This window comes from Pectinophora gossypiella, chromosome 7, assembly GCF_024362695.1.
Source record: "Pectinophora gossypiella chromosome 7, ilPecGoss1.1, whole genome shotgun sequence".
NCBI lineage: Eukaryota > Metazoa > Arthropoda > Insecta > Lepidoptera > Gelechiidae > Pectinophora > Pectinophora gossypiella.
In genome coordinates, this window is record NC_065410.1 from 13,370,500 (window position 1) to 13,391,793 (window position 21,294).

Here is a 21,294-nt window from a genome sequence, read left to right on the forward strand (position 1 = left end):
GTCAGAACCGATTTAGATGTGGTACAGAAAAGGTTTGAGAATCAGGAAAGGACATGGGATAGTTTTTTACGGAAACCCTTTAGAGAGATGAGAAGATACATAAGCTCACAAGTAATCACGAGGTACATCCATCGCAAGCTTTCATCCATAGCTTTCTGTCAGACTAACGTGGTAGATGGTCAGCCGTATCGCCGTCTATAATGGTTGAGCCAGCTGTGAAACTGTACAGCAAGATTGCAAGTCCGGCGCCGGAGTGCGAACCAGCGCTCCCCGAAAAGATCCGAGTGATGAAAAGAGGGGTTGAAAAAAACCGGTGCACCGTGCGCGATAACCGAAGTCCACGCGGACATAGTCGTGAAGAAAAAGCCCGTACAAACTAAGAACTGACGTACCTGAGTCCTAATATCCTCAGCATCATAAACCCTAAGAGCCTTCTTCCTTTCGCGGTCTGCCAGCAGACCTTCCTTCGTGGCTTTCTTCTGGTCCAATAACACCTCGGTCATGTTGTTCTCTTTGATGATCGGGTCTAATTCCTGTTTCTCCTGATCTCTTGCTTGTTCCTCCTGTTTTAGTTCCTCCTCGAGCTGTAGTATTTCTTGGTTCATCTGAAAAGTAAATTATCATCAAGATTTTTTTTTTGACGTGACTTATTGTAGATTTGGGCTGTCACCCAGTACAACGTTTAAGACAACAGGCCTGAGGGTGCCCAGTTGGGCGCGAACCTCGGCTCAGGGCGTCGTCTGAGAGGAAAAATATTTGAAAGAATTAATCGACCCTAGTGGGTCGATAGCGATAAGCGCTGATTGAGGAAAGTCGTCGACCACGCCGGTGGGGTCGGTATCGGGGTCCTGAAGTGTTTGGTGTCGCGAGCTGATTGGCTGCCTCTATGGCTTAAGTAATCACCCGATTAATATCACCGTCGGTCGGGATAATATCATCAAGTTAGTTGCACATCAGAATATGAGAAAGTGGCATTGGGACAAAGAAAAATGGTAATCTAGAAATAGAAGTTGTAGTAACCAATTGCATTTTTGAGCACATGTATACTGTAAACCAGGCATCAAGGCATATTCTGTACTGTTGTTTTTTAAATTAGAAATCAGAAATCAGAATCATTTATTCAACATAATTATCATGGATAAACTTGTTGAAGGTCAATGTAACATTTTTGAATTTACGTCATTTCGCAAGGTGTTATGGCTGAGGAGAAGAAATGACAAGAAACTGCAACAGCAACACATCTTTTAAAAACCAACGAGGATATACATTACAAGTTATTTAATAACTAGAGGAACACATTCAATACCAGTAATTTTTATCATTTAGGTAGTCATTAATCTTATAATAAGCTTTTTTACATAAAGTAAGCTTCACGTGAGCTTTAAATTTATTTTCTGACAAATTTAAAATATTATTTGGTACACATACATACATAAACTCACGCCCGTAATCCCTAATGGGGTGGGCAGAGCCACAAGTAATCAAAGACAACTTGCAGCCACTGTTGATACGAAGTCCTAAGATGGATATGATGAACCTTATGGTGATAAGGGATCAGCCTATCGCCCATAACATTAGTCCATCATGTTAGAGGACGCAATCCCTCTGTCGGTTTTTACGACATGCCCGGGAAGACAAGCAGCTGAACGTGTTCTATGTTGAACGTGTTGTATGTGTTGTATTATTTGGTATTTTATTGTAAAAACATTTTATTTTAAATAACAATAAAAAAAAAGTTTATAACTAGAGATCCATCTTAAGACTGTATTAGAAAAGTGTCTTAGAAGTATTTGTTGACTTCATTTTTTGAATCAAGAAAGTGAGTTTATGTTTATAAACCTGCCCAACTGTACTGTATCCATGTTTGATTGTTAAAATTAGGTTTTGCGCATTAATTTTTTTTTTTTGTTTTTGATTTCTTTAAATGTATGTAAATAAAAAACAATCTCACTTGTTCCATTCTCTCAGCTCTCTTGCCCTTCTCTTCAGCTTGTCTGTTCAGCATCTCAAATAAATTGGTCTTCTTCTCTTCCAGTGCTTTTATCTGGTACATAGAAAGGAATGAAGTGTATACTTTGATCATAATTTTTGTCATCTACCTAAACAATGGACCACAAAAAAAAAAAGTTTTCATCTGGAGCTCCTCCGTGCTTCGGAAAGTACGTTAAGCCGTTGGTCCTGGCTGCATTAGCAGTCGTTAATAACCATCAATCCGCACTGGGCCCGCGTGATGGTTTAAGGCCCAATCTCCCTATCCATCCATAGGGAAGGCCCGTGCCCCAGCAGTGGGGACGGTAATGGGCTGATGATGATGACCTAAACAATGGCATCGTCAAATAGTTTCAGTCTTATATGCATGCCGCATTTTTAGACTATTATTTTTATTTTTTATTTATAAGAAACTATTATCAATAAAATCTTACCATATCACTAAAATTAAACAGCTCCTCTTCATATGGAGCTATGCCCTGCAGCCTTTGCTCATTAAAAACCATAAGATTAAAGAGAAGTAGCAGAATAGAATGCGAGGTCAAAGCCGTTGGTTGCAGGAAGTGGTTGACACTGATAGTGGCAACCTGCGGCATTACGGAAACCAGGTGGTTGATCACCCTGGTCATGTTGATAACTGGTATCAGATCCCAGTAGTATGTCATATGTTCGTTCAGGGTTTTCTCTGGAGGTGGCTGTGGATAGAAAATAAATATTTATTTAATAATGTATGCAAAACAGTACAGAAATAAGTACAGTAAGCAATAACATAAATACATAAATGCCCTGATATTTCAGTTTATGTTACGGTACTATGTGACTGAATGAATTATAGGTGAGTTAAGATGATTGTGTGAGAAGCAGACAACATACATACATAAACTCATGTCTATTTCCCACCGGAGTAAACAGACTATGGAATTATATTTCCTTCAATCCTAACACAATTTTCTTGCTTCTTCCACATTCATCAATCATTTCATACACACACACTGGTTCAGAGTAGATTGTACTGAACCTTTTCTAAGGAGATCTCCAATTTGGTCAAAGTAGACAAGTGACATGCAATTTATTATATAGCTATAAAGTTTTCCAGACACTACAGTTAAACAAAGAGACAATATTTTAAATGTTGGAACTTATGACCATATAGATGTCCTGCTTTGATACATATGACAAGTTATTTACCATGAGTACTGCATCCCTGTCTATCCCAAGTCGGTCGAAGATCTGAAACAGTGCTCCCATGACGGAGTGGGATTTCTTCAGATCCTCAACTGTCAACTGGTACTCCGGGAACTCCGCGTTCCAGTTGTTGATGAAGTTCTCCATAGTTACCGCCGCCGCTGGAATTACACAGTAATAAAGAGAAACATTATTTAATAGAAGCGCTGCAATGATGATGTTGATCAATAAAATCGAAAGGATATTCAATATTATATCAATGTACAGAAAGAACCTTATTAACTTACCTTTAGCCATGTTTACGAAATCTTTGTTTTAATCTTCTATAATATTATTTGCAATAGTTCACAACACAAATGAACGAAGCAAAGCCAGTTAAAATGCGACCACCAAACCAAAACAAAACAAACGGAAAAATTCAAACACAGTCGGAGACGTTTCAGACGTTCCATTCTATAACCCGGAAAACATTATACATTTCATTTTAATCATTTTTCTGTGTAATGGAACGTAACTTCCGTCTGCAGGGTGCTGCTGTCCATTTTCCATTGAAGTTGGTTAACCTAATTAAATTGTAATTTCTGTGATATTCATGGTGATATTAGGATAAAATCGTCATCGGGAATAATGTAGTTAGCGAAGAAACGTCAAACATGGCTGTGTGAACCTATCAATAAGAAAACTCTTTGCCTATACTTCTAAAAAAAGAAAACTTGTCATGAAAACGTCACTTGGTGACAGGAAAAAATATATGAACGTCACCGAAAAACGAAAGGATTGCCGATTGTGATTGTGAATCTTAATAATTTTAGGATTATAGTGAATTAATGTTATAAATAGACTGAAAACATGAGGATAACTAATGTGCGGCGCGGCAGGATCATCCGCATGGCGGCCATTTGGGCCATTCTGTTAGTTTTGATCTATGCTCTTCATAGTTGGTCAAGTGAAAATAATGCTAGTTCTGGCAGCGATGTGCTGCCGGATGTTCAACTTGGTTACCAAAAGTTCCATCCAAGCGTTTATCCAGAACTCAGGACAGGTACGATATATATTTTTTTTATAATCTGACTAGTAATAAATAGTATATTGTTTAAAGTTTTCCCATGGCACCACATGTACAGTTATTCGGCCTAGTCTAGGTAGTAGCCGGCGTATGCACATAGTTTTTATTACGTAAATTCACACAGTGTGAAATTTGCTGCAGTGGAACCATAAACCATGATAACTCAACAGAAACACAATTGTTTTCAAATCAACCTATATTTTTCTCAACCGTAAAATACTTTTTCAGGAAGTTCCATATAAAGTTATTAAATTAAATAATTTCGTAATTATGAGTATATTTGTAAGAGTAATTAAATATAATGTGATGGATACAAAAATGTTTCTACTATGATGATAAAGCTAATTAGTAAAAAAAAAATCACTATTTCAAGTAGTCACGCTGTAATTCAGGTAGTTGTCATAATTAGATGTGACTGGGATTTGTTAAAGGAGTCCTGTTAGTGTCTGATGAGGAAGGTGTAGAAGCTAACAAACGTATCGGAACAGGTAACAGGGGCACATTATATTAATTAAAATACTCTACACCTGTTTTCCGAAGAACTGTTCCTGAAATCTATTTTATACTATTATACAGTCCACTTAAGAACTCTATATTTGAAATATTCTTTTTAATATTTTTTGTAGAAAAAAGATATAAGTCTACATACTGAATACTAACAAAATAATTAAACAAACTTAGTAGTAAACAAATGTTTGAATGTAAATACAATATTTCTTTCTTTTATCTTTTAATTACCGTATCTAATACTAATAGTGTAGTGATATTTTTCCATGATAAGATTAACAGTGTTGTAAATTAGTTAAGTGAAGGTGCTTAAATATTAATTTTCTTTTAATGTTTAATTTAACAGCAAAGTCATGATAATAAATATAAAAAAGTATCATATCAATTGTAGGAACACTTAAACTAATTTGAACTTTAGTTTGAACTTTAGTGTCATTTGAAGTTTAGTGAACTTTACTTTTATTTAAACTAACAAACCATCAAACACAACGAAGACATCTGTTTGTCAATGATACATAAATATGCCATTTATACATGTATTTATGATGATGATGATGATGATCTACGACCGATTTCGGCCATGGCGACCACTCCGACTCCTAGTCGGCACACGACGCTGATGCGCCCGAAGATGACTTATCTAGCCTATGTATTTATACCTATGTATAAAGGCATAAAGCATATATGCAAATATTAACAATATTTGTCTGCTTATCTGTGTCATTTCCGTAGGTCATATCATATCATAACATGCATCAGAGATTACAAGCCCATGAATATTTCGTTTCTACATTTTTCTTCATTCCCTATTTAGATCCTATTCTGGTGAATGGAACAAAAGTAACAATAATAATAAATTTCTTCATAGTACCTATTAGGATATTAAGATTTTTACTTCAACTACAACTATTAAATATTTGGTTAAATTGGTTAGCAGGAAGTACCTATTTTTGTTACCGAAAAATTAAGGTACCGTTATTTTTATCGATAACGAAATCATAAAGTAAAGGTTTTAAAAAGTCGCTTCGTTTTTCAGTACCGAAAACTACTACAGTACTGATGAATAGACCTACCGGTATCTTTACCGGTATTCAGAGTTATTTTATACCGGTACCATAACCATGATTTGAACTTTAAATCAAATCGGTACCGTAATGTTATACCAGTAGCATAACCTTACGCATTTCAGCAGGGCTTGAAGTGAAGCGGCGCGATATATCGAGGGTTTGGACCAATAGGCGCAACGAATGCTATCCACGTGGATAAACGTCGTACGGTAATTGGTCAAAGCCCTTGATGTAATTTACGTGGCGCGAGGGCTGATGTAGATAAGGTACAAACAAGGCATGTTGTGTTATAATTAAACTTGTTACTTGCAACGAAGTATTTGCAATGTATAAGAAAAATAACCATGTTCAGATATTGTTTTATTGCACTAGTACCAAATTATTTTGATGTATTGAGTTGTAAAATCACCGTCATTCGTCGTAAGTAGGTTTATTGTTTATGGAGTGGAGCTCGGGAGTGAAGCGGTTAGTTGCTGCCCGCGCCGCTACGGACATGAGTTTCTGTTAAATATAAAAATACACGTACATATCTATTATATAAGTTTATCTCTTTAATGATAAGAATAATATGATGAAGTCCTTAGAAAAGTTCCAGTACGATCTTTGAAACGGCGTGCGTGTATGAATCGATTGGTGAATGTGGAGAAATGTGTCAGGATCGAAGCAAATGGAATTCCATAGGTCTGCTTACTCCGGTGGGAAATAGGCGTGAGTTTAAGTATGTATGTTTAATGATACGAAATGCCCCCGTAATATGCTGACCACATAACGCGTGAGACGCGATAAATGGGCCAAAAAGTTTCATCAAGTTTCAAGTTCTATTGGCTCAATTATCGCATCGCGCTGATGTAGGTATGTTGTCGCCCGAACGAAGTTTTGGCACGTTCGAATTATCATTCTACTTTAAGCAATAAAGTATTAAAGGGGCAAACACCTCATTTTTTACGAGTGCAAATTGACCGATAAACTAAGCAATCAGACTCCGTCTGGCTGAAGCTGGTCATAAAGAAAACTTCCTCGTAATCACGTTTGATAGAACTAATGCCCATTGCACAGAGATGCGGATTCTGGAGCGAGTTTGTTCACCTCTAACATAACAATTTTCTTTATATTATATCAGTATGATTACAGGTAACATCTTTAGTTCCAGGGTGTTGTTTTAAATGGTTACTCATTCAGCCTACACTCCACAGTATACCTCGACAGTCGACAACGACACCATCATCAACCGGTTGAACCGCGCTACTTGAAAAACTTTTCACTCACTCTATCTATCCATCTTTGACCCTTTCACAGCCCTTTAATCCTTTCAGTTCATCTTTTTGGTGTAAAAGACGCCATCAGTACAAAATATCATGACCACATCCTTTTCAATGTAGTGGTTCTCATTGTAACCAACAAGAGCGGACCATATCAATATTGAGAATACTCAAATATCATGACAGTCGTATATTTATGCCTTCGAGTACAATTTTCTAGTGCGTGTACCTATAGGTCCCAAAGGTTACTCGATAGGCTTACCGCCTTCAAGTACAATTTTGTAGGGCATGTACCTTAAAGGTCTACTCGATAGGCTTAGGGATACCCTCGAACATTTACTTACATCAAGTGGGTGAAGTAGGTTTTTCCGGCACTTATCAACAGACAAAAGACGCACTTAACACTTATAGTATAACACTTATAGAAGTGGTATTAGACAAGAACAAGAGAACAGTTTGTCGAATGAGGTCAACTTGTAAGATATTAAAATGGGCTCACTTTGAGGTCGCAGGTTCGTATCCATCACAGGCCTAAACCAATGATTGTCGAATTTGTTTTCGAACTCATGTTTGGATCATAAATGATAATCACGAGCTCAGCGGTGAAGGAAAACATCGCGAGGAAACCCACATTCCCGAGAAATGCATTTTCGGAAGTATGTGACCTAACCTGTATTGGGCTGGTTTTCCCTTCGCGGGTTGTAAAGTCACACAGGCAGTCGCTTCTGTAACAAACCGGAACTGTCAAATTTTCAGGATAGGTAAGCGGACCCCGTGAAAAACGGAATAACGCTTAACATTATGCGCACTGCTAACGAGTGGAATTCTCTGCCGTCATCTGTATTTCCGAATGCATATAACCCGGATGTTTTCAAAGCCAGAGTGAACAGTCACCTTCTGGGCGAGCTCGCTCCATCTTAGGCCTCGTCAATGCCTGCGGGCAAGTCTAAGGCCAAAAGAAAACCCATCAAAGGTGAAAAAAAAAATGCTAGGGAGATGATGAGTCTTCTCACGTATTATATAGAAGTGGTATTAGAAAAGTTTGTCTCGCAATATACAGGGTGTTAGTGACATCGTAACGAAAACTTTGAGGGATGATTCAGGCCATGATTCTGAGTTGATATCAAGTGGAATTTTCCGTCGCAAAAGTATGGAACGGAAAATAATTTAAATAAGCTCTAAAATTTTCATGACTTCTCCGACAGGAAATTCCACTTGATATCGACTCAGAATCATGGTTTGAATCATCCCCTTCAGTATTCGTTACAGTGTCACTAACACCCATACCTACTTGTATGGCTACTGTATGTACTTGTATGGGGTGTAAGTGACATCGTAACGAATACTGAGAGGGATGATTCAGCTGATTATTCTGAGTTAATATCAAGTGGAATTTTCCATCGCAAAAGTATAGAATTGAAAATAATTTAAAAAAACTAAAAAAATTACATGAATTTTGCGACGGAAAATTCCACTTGATATTAACTCAGAATCATGGTCTGAATCATCCCTCTGAGTATTCGTTACGATGTCACTAACACCCTGTATATAAGTCATAAAATTAGGTCGGCTTAACTTGTTATTTAGAAATTATAAAGAAATGCAGTACATACCAATAACATAATGTACAAAATTATAAAATAAAATTTTTAACAAAAAAAAACCGACTTCAAACGCAAAACTAAAAAGCAATAAATAAATTTACTTCGCACAAAGTAATTAGTACGTATTTTCAATTAGTTAATTATTTTATAAATCTGAAGCCGGTGCCAAGGAAATGCTACAACGAAGTACCGATTCATATATTTTTCAATACTGATTGTTTTGTAATTTTTTGTTTGACATTGTTTTGTAATTGCTTTGATATAGGTATTAAACAATATTGTGTGTACATAGTAATTTGATATTGTAGTAGGGTTGTTGTAGCATTTACTTGGCACCGACTTCAGAATTATAAAATAATTAACTAATTGAAAATACGTACTAATTACTTTGTGCGAAGTAAATTTATTTATTGCTTTTTAGTTTTGCGTTTGAAGTCGGTTTTTTTTTGTTAAAAATTTTATTTTATTTTATGATATTAAGTGATGGTTAGACCGAGCAAGGATGCAGACAGACAGATTTTCTGATTTATATTCATATATAATAATATAATATATTATTAGTAGTGATCACAATTATTATTGATGAACATGTTTACACACACACACTCACACACGCGCTAACGCACACGAGCACACGCGCACGTACACACGCACACACACAGACACACGCACACACACACACACACACACACACACACACACACACACGCGCGCACACACACATGCACACACACACACACATGTGTATGTGTACATACACACATGTGGTTGTCAGTGGAAGCTGCTATCATACACACTCACGCATACATATAGATACAGTAGATTTCGCGTGGTTCGCTCGCTGCTAAAGCAGCTCGCGTGTCCTGTTTATTCGAAACTGTCCCTCTTCGTATGGCGGCCATCTTGTTTTTCCGCCACTTTGTTCTTTTTCACCGGCGACAGAATTTGACCAAGATTAAAATGGGTGTCGTGGAAACAAACAAAATCCAGGTGCAATAGGTTTGCCAGGCCGTAGGATGTCTCCCTGATTGGGAGCAGTTTTCAAAGATGACGTTCCGATCACACGCCTATACATCATTTTTACCCCCAAGACATTTTCTGGAAAAACAAAATTTTGTATGGCGGCCATCTTGTTTTTTCGCCATTTTGTATTTTCTTCACCGGCCATTAAATTCGACCAAGATTTAAATAGGTTTCGTGAAAGAAAAATTGGTTCAGGTGTGATAGTTTCGCCAGGCCGTAGGGTGTCACCCTGATGCGGAGCAGTTTTCGAAAATCGGGAAGTATTTCCATACTTAACATGACGATCCGACCACAACCCCGATATATATTTTATATCCCGAGACATTTTCTGAAAAAACAAAATTGTGTATGGCGGCCATCTTGTTTTTCCGCCATTTTGTTTTTTTTTACGCGCTATGGAATTTGACCAAGATTTAAATAAGTGCTCTGAAAGAAATATTGGTTCACGTGCGATAGTTTTGCCAGGCCGTAGAGTATCTCTCTGATGCGGAGCAGTTTTTGGTGATCAGAAAGTATTTCCGTACTCTACATGACGTTTTGAGTAAGCGCCCCATACATTATTTTTACCCAAACGGGCTTCTTCCAAAATCGACAAAATTTTGTATGGCGGCCATCTTTTTTTTCCGCCATTTTGTTTTTTTGCACCGGCGATTGGATTTGATCAAGATTTAAATACGTTTCGTGAAAGAAAAATTGCTCCAGGTTGTATAGTTTTGCCAGGCCATAGGGTATCTCCCTGATGCTGACCAGTTTTCGAAGGCCGGGAAGTTTTCCCGAAGCCTAAAGATCGATCCGATCAATATGACTTTACAAACGCACTAGTCGCTCCTACGATTTTTGAAAATTCCCCTCGATTTCTCTGGTCTTCCATCATCAGATCCTGACTTCCTTGACATGGGACCCCCTTGGGTATATCTCCTTTCAAACAAAAAAATAATTATCAAAATCGGTTCATATACGACGAAGATATGCCCGAACAAACATAAAAAAAAAAAAAAATATACGGTCGAATTGAGAACCTCCTCCTTTTTTGAAGTCGGTAAAAATGGGTATTTCTTTGTCTGTTCGACTCTTATAAGGATAAATGAATTCTATGTATTATTGACCTTTTCCTCGACCTCTGAGTGAAAGTGGCTTTCTTTTGAAAGTGAATTGAAGAATGAATCACACTGTGATCTGTCTGTTTAAATGTGCCTTTTAACTGTTTCTCGATCAAAGGATGAAATAAAACTAAGAATTTGTCATTACGTAGGTACTTACCTATAATATAAAAACGTAACAAAATGCTATTAAAAAAAAACACTAAAATAAATCATAGCGATAAATCATTCTAATTCATTGCTTAATAAATCATAGGGGAGCAAAAATAGATCATAGCGATATTCGATGAATAATGATATTTTCTTAATCAAGAAAAGTTGCAAAAAATCAAGAAAAGTTTACGTATCTTGTATACTATATCTATTATTATTTTTTAGTAGATAACGGTTGACCAAAGCAACCGTTATTGGTTTTATCTATTATCAAATTATCATACTACCGCTAATACATTATAGTAACGTTTTTCAGTACAATGACCTCTATATTTCCTTTCCCCCGCTCCACCACATTCCATATTCAAATCTACTGAACCCGTCTTCCTTCCATATTCAAATTCTGGACCCAACCACAAAATTCCTAGAGCTATCTCACGTTTTTTTTTAATAGGATTTTTTGTTTCAGAGCTGGGTAATTTTGAGCCGCCGCGTCCACCGGCGGTGAAGGGTCCAGGGGAGCAAGGGAAGCCCTACCACATGTCTCAGGACCGCGACAATGACATTGCGGAGTCTGAGAGCCAGTACGGCATGAACGTTGCCGCTTCTAACGACATCGCCATGAATAGGTAAGATCACTTACAACGCAATAGTGAGAACATACTTGCGCCATTGCGTTGCGTTGTAGAGTATGAACCGTTGATACAGTCACATATAAGTGCTATCGAAAGTAAAGAAGTTTCTTTAGATTTATAGGCCGTAGGTAGATATGTCTAATTTTGATAAGAGGTTTACGCGATTATGAGATTCCCATATCTTTACGGGAGGCGTCTCATATCCCTGCTTTGACGCGGTAAGAACCCGGTCTTATTTTCCTCAACACCCATAAACTCAGGCCCGTCAGAGCGATGGGTAGAGCCTATGCTAATTAGAAGACAACTTGTAGTAACTTGTATCATCATATCCATACCATAATAAAAATAGCCTTTATTCTGTGACTTTAAATAACAAAATAAGATTGCTCTCTAAGAACGGTCATAGTAAGATTATACAAAGTTTTCCTTATATATCTAATAAGTATCTAATTATAGATCAATTATGTATTTATTAGAATAAAACGGCCTCTGTGGTCCAGTGGTTGAGCGTTGGGCTCACGATTCTGAGGTCTCGTGTTCGAATCCCTGTGGGGACATATCACAAAAATCACTTTGTGATTCCTAGTTTGACTAGGACATTACAGGCTGATCACCTGATTGTCCAAAAAGTAAGATGATCCGTGCTTCGGAAGGCACGTCAAGCCGGTGGTCCCGGTTACTGCTTACTGATGTAAGTAATAAGTCGGTACATGAACCGTGTCAGGGGCCTTTGGCGGCTCAATAATAACCCTGACACCAGGGTTGCTGAGGTTGGTAATCCACCTCACAACCCACACATCACACACACATTTAGATAGGACACACATTTAGAGTAGGGTTTAGACCCTACCGTAACCTTTTCTTTTTAATTCAACAGCCATTAACAGTCAGGTTCTCTCATAACATAGACCTCCTCTATTTCCCTCTTTATACCGCGATCTTATCCATACCATAAATAAAAGTAAATATTCCTTCCCTCAAACCCTAGGTATGGAGCGTACTCTACCACGCTGCTCCAAAGCGGGTTGGTGTCTTACGCCAAAAAAAGCCATTCCCTTTGGACAAAAGAGTATTCATGATTGAAATGGTAATGGAAAAACATTCAACTTCGCGTGTCATGAGTGCAAATTGTTTTATTGTTTTCTTTTGTCTCAGTGATTTCAAGCTAATTTAGTCATTATCGCGCACTTCAGTCAATTGTTTTGAATTTCTGTAAAAGTTTACCAATTTTTCGCAATAATTTCAAGACTTTATGCCGTTTGCTTCTATGTTGGATTGGAAGTATTTGGAAGGAAAGAAAAAAGATCCACACCTATAGGTACTAAATGCGAAAGTAACTCTGTTGTATTTCATGCTTAAACCGCCGAACCGATTTAGATAAAATTTTGTACGGAGATAGTTTGAGACATAGGGAAGAGCATAGGATAGTATTTATCCCGGGAATAACCCCTTAAGGGGATGAAAAGAGGATGGAAAAAACGCGTAGCGCGCGATACCCGAAGTCCGCGCAGATAAAGTTGCGGGCGGAATGTTAGTTAAACAATAAATAAATTGTGAAAACAATAAAAATATCGCTAGTCTTTAAAGCGTTTTGTTATCACATGTACCTACTAATTGGGTCGTGTACTAAGTTCCAGATAAATTATGAAATGCTGATTACTAAATAAAGACAGATCTAAAACTAACGAAAAACGTTTCCTCTTTTCTATTTAACTTATTTATGAATTTTAAACAAGAAAAGCGTTATAATAAGTCCGACATTTTATCACGTATTTTCTTTGACGTCGCAGTGTGCTTTTCAAACAAATTCCAAAGTAATTTCGTGTTTTGACGTTTAGTAATAAGTAACTGATTTGACTAGTTGGAAACTAGCCTATTAGGTAGTCAAAGGTACATCCATCGCGAGATAAACTAAGTATCCACACCTCACCGAGGTTTCTGATAGACCAAGGGGCGTATCGGTGTTAGTGAAAACTGCGCTTAGAACCCGGGTACAAGATTTCTTAAACACCCGAGTAAACCCGGGGCCGCATACCCGGATGCAAAACTGTAGTAAATTCAAAATTCAAATTCAATATTTATTTATTTATTTATTTTTTAGTAGTGACGGGGAAGTACTAAAACAAATTCACTTTTTGGTATAGTTAGCAAAATGTTATTTTACGTGTCCTGAAAATGTCTTCGAAGACTATTTTTAGAGATCTAACTCCTAAGATTTTTAAGTCAATCTATTTTTAAGCCTCCTGTAAATATTGGCTTTATATTGGATAGCAGTATTTAGTACTTCACAATAAACTCATTAAATACTCAATGGCCCCGATTCCTGCAGACACCGCCTAATTTTATTTTAAGTTATATCCGTCATTTTCATATCCGTCGAAAAGGAAAGGGACGGATGATTCACAGCTCTTAATTTTAGGAAGAATGAGTGAATGAATGAATAACCCGGGCGAATCAAAAGGTACGTCGCTGGTATGCAATCCGTTTGACGTGCTGTCTACTTAACTGTGTCGGGTTATTGACGGTGTAAAATTTTTAGACGGTTGGTTTAGATTTGTGCTTAAAATTGACGTGTGTTCCATAAATTTTATGCTTGTCGATTACCCGTCCCTTTCCTTTTCGGCGGATAAGAAAATGACAGATATAACTTAAAATAAAATTAGATGGTATTTACAGGAATTAGCACCATTAAGTCCCTTCTACATTCCCCCACAGATCAATTCCCGACACTCGAATGGACGAGTGCAAGTTCTGGCACTACCCGAAGAAGCTGCCTTCCACGTCTGTGATCATCGTCTTCCACAACGAAGGTCTCACTGTGTTGATGAGGACCGTCCACTCCGTCATAGACCGCTCCCCGCCTGATATTCTGAAGGAAGTCGTGTTGGTAAGTGTTAAGGACTATCTTTGAGATAAAATAGTTATAAATACTGGAGGTAGACAGACCGGTACATTTAATAACGACAAAACAAACTAAATAAGAACTTCTTCCATCTCGTGTGCTTATGAAGCGATTGATGAATGTGGAGGAAACAAGAGAAGTGTGTCAGGAATGAAGCAAATTCAAATCCATAGTCTATGTTTACCCCGGTAGGAAAAAAATGTATGTAACTTCTCGTCTCGTTTAGTTTATCTGAGGAGAAATTATATCATAGTTTTATTTTACGCGCCATGAATTGTTGATTTGGTACTTAAACTTCAGTATTAAGTAAACGACAAGCAAAGATTGTCTTTTAGGCATAGTAAAAATATAATTTAACAATTGACACCTGCACAACACAATACATTAATATTAGTCTGTAACTGCGTCATAATTACATAATTAAACATTTGTGTCAATACCGTAGCGTACATACATCGGATTACCAGTTCATATTTAAATATTTAAATTAATCGATTTGTAAGTAATAAAGTAACCAACACCTGAACAAATTTCCAGGTTGACGATGACTCTGACAAACGCGATCTAAAGGGCGACCTCGAAAATTACATTAAGAGATGGAACGGTAAAGTGCGTCTCATCAGAAACAATGGTCGTGAGGGTCTTATAAGGACCCGGTCAAGGGGGGCTCACGAAGCCACGGGAGAGGTCATAGTGTTCCTAGACGCCCATTGCGAGGTTAACGTCAATTGGCTCCCGCCACTCCTAGCCCCTATATATAGGGACTACAGAATCATGACTGTCCCCGTCATTGACGGAATAGACCACAAAACGTTTGAATACAGGCCAGTGTACCAACCTGGTACCAACTACAGAGGCATCTTCGAATGGGGCATGTTGTACAAAGAAAACGAGGTGCCAGACAGAGAGTCGAAACTCCACAAACATCCTTCGGAGCCTTATAAAAGTCCGACTCACGCTGGCGGTCTTTTCGCTATAAATAGGAAGTACTTCCTCGAAATCGGGGCTTACGACCCTGGCCTTCTAGTCTGGGGAGGGGAGAATTTCGAGCTTAGTTTCAAGATCTGGATGTGTGGGGGTAGTATAGAGTGGGTGCCTTGTTCTAGAGTAGGTCACGTTTATCGTGCATTCATGCCTTATTCTTTCGGAAACCTCGCGAAGAACAGGAAAGGTTCTCTGATTACTATCAACTACAAACGAGTCATAGAAACATGGTTCGACGAGGAACATAAGGAGTACTTCTACACCAGAGAACCAATGGCGACGTATTTGGACATGGGTGATATAAGTGACCAGCTAGCGTTAAAAGAGAAGCTGAAGTGCAAGGATTTTGCCTGGTACATGCAGAATGTGGCTTACGACGTATATGACAAGTTCCCCAAACTGCCGAGGAATATTTACTGGGGCATGGTCCAGAATAAGGCGTCAGGGGACTGTTTAGACACGATGGGAAGGGGAGCTCCAGCATACATAGGTGAGTTAGCAATTTATTAGTGGAAATATGTCTTGAAGTTAGGTGGTACATTTACATTCTATTCCGAACACGGATAAAAAAAAGTTGGCTTAGAAAATTAGACCTGTTATGAATAATTTGACCAATGGCGGTACTAAAGCCGACGGGGCTTATCATTTCTTATAGCTCCGTGTATCCGATGCCTTCCAAACACCCTCCGCCACAACAGCAGGGGATATGGAGCATACTCCACTCCGCTGCTCCACTGCGGGTTGGTAGAGGTGTTTCACCCCGAGGTGAATTCATTACCGCCAAGTCGTATTTTTATTGCTCTGTGATTCCGATACGATCATGCTATTCAAAAAGTAGAATCCATAAACATAAAAAAAAACATAAACAGCCTATATACGTCCCACTGCCGGGCACAGGCCCTCAATCAACCGAAGGAGGTATGGAGCATACTCCACCACGCTGTTCCACAGCGGGTTAGTAGAGGTGTTTTACGGCCGATAGCCGAATTAGTATCCAATCCGATGATCCAACATAAAAAAGAAAGTGAATATCCATCTGCAGGTACATCTCGGTGTCACGGTTCGGGCCATAACCAGCTGTTCCGGCTGAACGAAGCTGGCCAACTGGGTGTCGGCGAGCGCTGTGTCGAGGCGGACATGGACAACGTAAAACAGACCATCTGTCGGCTCGGCACCGTCGACGGGCCGTGGAAGTAATGACCTTGTTTATTTTTCTTTTTATATTTATTTATTTTTTACTTTTTTCAAAAAAGAAGCAAGTCATCAATTCGACCCGCATGTATGTAATTTTGTTGGAATTGGGTAGTTTCCTAGGTCAAAAGATAAATTATGAAATTCTGATTGCTAAATAAAGACAGATCTAAAGGTGACAAACACGTTTTCTTTTTTCTATTTAACTTATTAATGGATTTCAATAAAGAAAAATGTAATAAGTGCGACATTTTGTCACGTTTTTCTACGACGTCATAAGTTGCTTTTCCATTCAAATACCATAGTAATTTTGTGTTTTGACGTTTAGTAAAGTAATTGATTTGACTAGTTGGAAAGTACCCTATTACACAATATTCGTATACGTTAGTCTATTCTGCTTCTGAACTTCAAAATATTATTTCTTACTTTGATTTGTCAGTTTCTGACGTCATACCTTTTAAATTATCTGAAAAAGAAAATTAAAGGTACCGTTATTTTTAAGAGAGAAAAAGAAAACGAATATTACCCTCCAATTTTAATAGAGGCGATAAGTTCGCCATTTGCCATATATTTAGTTACGTCTCTTTTGTAGAAAAAAAAGTTTTATTATGGTCCAATAAAGTATATTTGAATTTCTTTCAGATACGACCCGGACCAGAAGCACCTAAAGCACCGTCTCCACGACTACTGCCTGACCCTCCAGCCGCATTCCAAAACCCTCGGACTGGCGCCGTGTGACAACAACAACACCTACCAGAAATGGACCATCACGCACAAGAAACCTTGGTGAGAGGAGTGACCTTCACCTATTGCTTGCAAGTTGTGTCGCTTAGTGAGCCTTGCTTTTTCTGTTTCAGTCGTTCCTAATTTGAAATTCCAATGTCCTACTCACTTAGATCGAATAATTTGAATTGAGAATTAAATAAAAATATTAAATAATTTAAATTAAGAAATATATTAAAAAAGGAACGACGACGCGATGCGTCGTTTGACCGCTTTTATTGATGACGTCACACTTCTCTATTACCGATACAAAATCCATAGAAATGTATCGTTTTGATGTTTCGTAAAAAGTATCTCATTTGACTAGGTCGTCCACTAGCCTAGCGTGTATTGTGTATTTGTGCCGTCTCGAACACATTCCAACATTAACTAGATATTTAATGAAATAGGAAAATCTAGAATAAGTAACGTCAAAATACTAAGTTTGTCATAGTAATCGTTTGACTCCAATGTTGTAAGTTGTCTTGTAACGCATTATGACTCTCAAAGACAATCAGGGTCGGATGGGATTACAGGCGTGTTTTTCTTGCTTTGGTTTTCTCAAGACTACACAAAAATCGCTAGATGGTCTTTGCTTATTAGAAAGCATTCTGCTTTGGGTACCTCAGAGATATTCAGCAATATCTAAATACAACATATTTTCTTGTTCCAGAGCACCGCCCTAGCAATAAACAGCATCTAGATAAATAATTCACGTGGAAACTTCCAGAAGAAACCCTGTATCATAAGGTTTGATAACGCGTCCATTCAGAAAACTTTGTCTTATAAGGGTTGTGTCCCGTCTATCGTTACGAGTGTTTCGAGGCTACAGATATGTAACGTCTCAAGATTATATTTCCATTATTATAAATGTGAAAGTGTGTGTGTCTGTTTGTTCGTCCGTCTTTCATAACGAAACTTCCCTAAAATGGGGGGGTGGAAGTTTGTACGGAGCATACCGCAATTTTCAGGGTAGAAAGCTAAAAATTGGTATTGGTGGTTGGTATTGTTATTGGTGGTTTGGACTATTTGGGAGTATCAAAAAAATCGTGCATCATTATTTTTGGATCCCAAAAAAAAAACCTAATCTGACCCAACCCGTTCAAAGAGGGGGTGAAATTTTACAGTTTTCATGGTAGGAAGCTAAAAATTAATACACAAACTCTTTGTTACCAACGAAAACTAGCTGCCTTATTTTTTGAACCGTGTTACCCCGAATTTAACGCGAGCGAAGCCGCGGGCAAAAGCTAGTAATAAATAAAAAAGCTATTTTTAAGGCCATTCTTGTTCACATCATAACAGATGTTGATATCGTTTGGAATTTGAAAATAATGATCACACTACGACATATTTCTTGAATTTGCTACTTACTAATAACTTATTTATTATTTTAAATGTAACAACGGGTTTTATAAGTAAACCAGAATCGAAATACCAAATGTAAAACAGCTAAAATACTTAAACCTTTATCGCACGATTTTAGTCAATCGTAATGGTGAAATTAAGGCACAGTTTATCTTTTGGCGTAACGATAAAGGGGCCAACTGTAGGAAGCAATAAGTTTTGAGTTTGTACAAAGTTGATCAGTAAAAAGTTTTCTGAATGGACGTCGCATTCCCTAGTTTGTGTAGTTATAAATGTGTTCTCCCTAGTGTAAATTATGCGACGTAATTCTAAATCTTATTTTGCTCAAATCGAGACTAAACTTTTCTATTAACTATAAAAGGGTTTTTTTTTTATTGTGGACTTATTATACTTTTATGGACTTTGAGTGAAAAATTATTTTTTCGTCTATATGGATTAGACTATTTTATTTTATATCATTTTCTGTGCCGCGCAAATGCTTCAAGTATTTGTTTGCAACGTATATCTGTCTATGAATTTATTATGGTTTACTGATGAGTTTGTAGTTACATTAAGGTAAAGTATATTCTTCTTTATGCACGATAAGTTGTACTTAACCCTCTATGCATTCCATTATGTTATCTGAATCTCAAATAATAAAGTGTGTAATAAATAATCCAATAATACTTGCCGTTTTATGTGTGATAATAAATGGTTACAGTGGAGACTTCAAGAGGGTAAATGACAGAAAATAGAAAAATACTGTTTAATGTCTGTCTTTTATCAGTTACACAAAGTATAACGTTACGTAACTTTACTTTTTAAGCAGCTTTATACTTCATAAATATTTATTTAGCTTTATACTTTATAAATAGCTTGTGAACTGTTTTGTGCTAGCTAATAACTGCGCACTACCAAAGTGTAACATTAACTTTCCACATGCAGTGACATGAGCACGAAGCTATTTATTCTTTCACATTTTTTCTGTTTATTTTTGCACTACTACAATGCATTTATGTTCACTTTTGTTATATTTTTCAGCAAAATGAAACCAATTTTGCATGGTCCCTTAAACACTGTATCAGCCTATAAGTATATGTCCCCTCAATAAATCAGAGGGGGAATAGAGCACACTTCCACGTCCTACATAATTGTGACTAAATACAATTTTCGAATTTATTCTCAATAGGCATTGTGTTAACTTATATGTACGCATTTATCCAACGACATTCGTTAGAGCATTTACTATCATATTTATTAAAATACTCTTTTTCTTCATCACTCATACGCATTTATTTATACCTTTAATATAACGAATCTATGAGATTGATAAATTATAAGAACCGACGTAATATTGTCAGTATTTAAGATTTTCCTTTCATGTTATTTAATTTTATGAAATCTTTCTGTGTGTCATAATAAAAACACATCTTAGAGCCTTAACTTTAAGGATTGTATGTAAATTATGGTTTTGTCCTATGTTCGATCTAATCCAATTAGGGAAATAACAGGGATTCAGTCCAGTTATGACTGAATGTTGCAGTAGTAAGCGTAGTATATTAGAATTAGACTGATAAAACGTAAATTTAGGCTAATGAAATGTAAAAATTTGGTTGATACTTTTATTTTTAACACGTTGACAGTCCAGTGATCCATATACGGGTCATAACGGATTAGCTCCATACGTCCGTGACCCATACATGGATCACTAAGAAACGACCGGGTACACAGTAAGGGCGGGTGCTCCATGTGGACCCCGGGGACCCTTGACACCCGATGGCACCACCGGTAGTGTCAAGGGTATTATTCCGTGCCCATGGCACCACCGATAGTGTCAAGGGTATTATTCCGTGCCCATGGCACCACCGGTAGTGTCAAGGGTATTATTCCGTGCCCATGGCACCACCGGTAGTGTCAAGGGTATTATTCCGTGCCCATGGCACCACCGGTAGTGTCAAGGGTATTATTCCGTGCCCATGGCACCACCGGTAGTGTCAAGGGTATTATTCCGCGTGCCCATGGCACCACCGGGGTGCAAAAAGTACTATTCTTTTATATCGTGAAACCACCCAGTAATTTAGCAAAGATTTGTATTACGGTATGTTTGATGAATGCTACTTTCCACCTGTTTGAAGTCTGAAGTAATTGAAAGTTTAATAAAAATATTCAAATAATCAAACATTGAAGTAATATCTTACAAGGAAGCCAAAACATTTTGTATGGTGACTGTCAATATGTTAACATTGTAATGATGTTTGTAAGCCAGGACCTCTAGCCAACTAAAGTGCAATGATTTACATATTATCTACTACCTATTTCGATGTTACGATTTTCTATAAGTCTTTATTTTAAAACTGAATATATTATTTATCTATTCTAATACATATATTGTAAAAATAAGATTTTATTTGTAAAATTACTGTGATGTCAGCTCTTTGATGTTTTTATATATTTCCACTTTAGAATAAAGAATAATATTTATTGTTAACATTGTTTTATTTATTAACCAAGTAGCTGTGTAAT

General features: G+C 37.4%; 2 protein-coding genes across 4 annotated transcripts in view; one reads left to right on the forward strand and one right to left on the reverse strand.

The window, feature by feature from the left end:
• LOC126368433 (trichohyalin-like) overlaps nucleotides 1-21,294 on the reverse strand; it is a 96,454-nt gene that overhangs the window by 2,096 nt on the left and 73,064 nt on the right. Inside the window, exons 2-6 of one of the 2 annotated variants that reach the window (XM_050012432.1) lie at nucleotides 3,462-3,542; nucleotides 3,178-3,335; nucleotides 2,424-2,684; nucleotides 1,952-2,044; nucleotides 393-605 (exon numbers count right to left, since the gene is read on the reverse strand). In XM_050012432.1, the coding sequence (XP_049868389.1) occupies nucleotides 393-605; nucleotides 1,952-2,044; nucleotides 2,424-2,684; nucleotides 3,178-3,335; nucleotides 3,462-3,471 (735 nt within the window). In that variant the 5' untranslated portion in view covers nucleotides 3,472-3,542. Of the gene's footprint in view, nucleotides 1-392; nucleotides 606-1,951; nucleotides 2,045-2,423; nucleotides 2,685-3,177; nucleotides 3,336-3,461; nucleotides 3,601-21,294 lie in introns of those variants that run through there. The other variant, XM_050012431.1, reaches the window with a different exon arrangement.
• On the forward strand, nucleotides 3,919-21,259 carry LOC126368407 (N-acetylgalactosaminyltransferase 7). Of its 2 annotated transcripts, XM_050012381.1 has the most exons (7): nucleotides 3,919-4,216; nucleotides 11,423-11,582; nucleotides 14,304-14,475; nucleotides 15,028-15,964; nucleotides 16,517-16,667; nucleotides 17,308-17,451; nucleotides 18,101-21,259. In XM_050012381.1, coding segments are annotated over exons 1-7 (1,758 nt in total). In that variant the 5' UTR covers nucleotides 3,919-4,023; the 3' UTR covers nucleotides 18,102-21,259. The 2 variants fall into 2 exon arrangements, with proteins under 2 accessions (XP_049868338.1, XP_049868337.1); XM_050012380.1 differs by lacking the exon at nucleotides 18,101-21,259 and having other exon boundaries at nucleotides 17,308-17,455.

What these genes read in the sequence shown, in the direction of transcription:
- LOC126368407 (XM_050012380.1), top strand. Translation starts at nt 4,024, where the DNA reads ATGAGGATAACTAATGTGCGGCGCGGCAGGATCATCCGCATGGCGGCC. An exon ending in TTATCCAGAACTCAGGACAG is followed by an intron (nt 4,217 to 11,422) that starts GTACGATATATA and finishes TTTTTGTTTCAG; the next exon opens with AGCTGGGTAATTTTGAGCCG. An exon ending in AACGACATCGCCATGAATAG is followed by an intron (nt 11,583 to 14,303) that starts GTAAGATCACTT and finishes ATTCCCCCACAG; the next exon opens with ATCAATTCCCGACACTCGAA.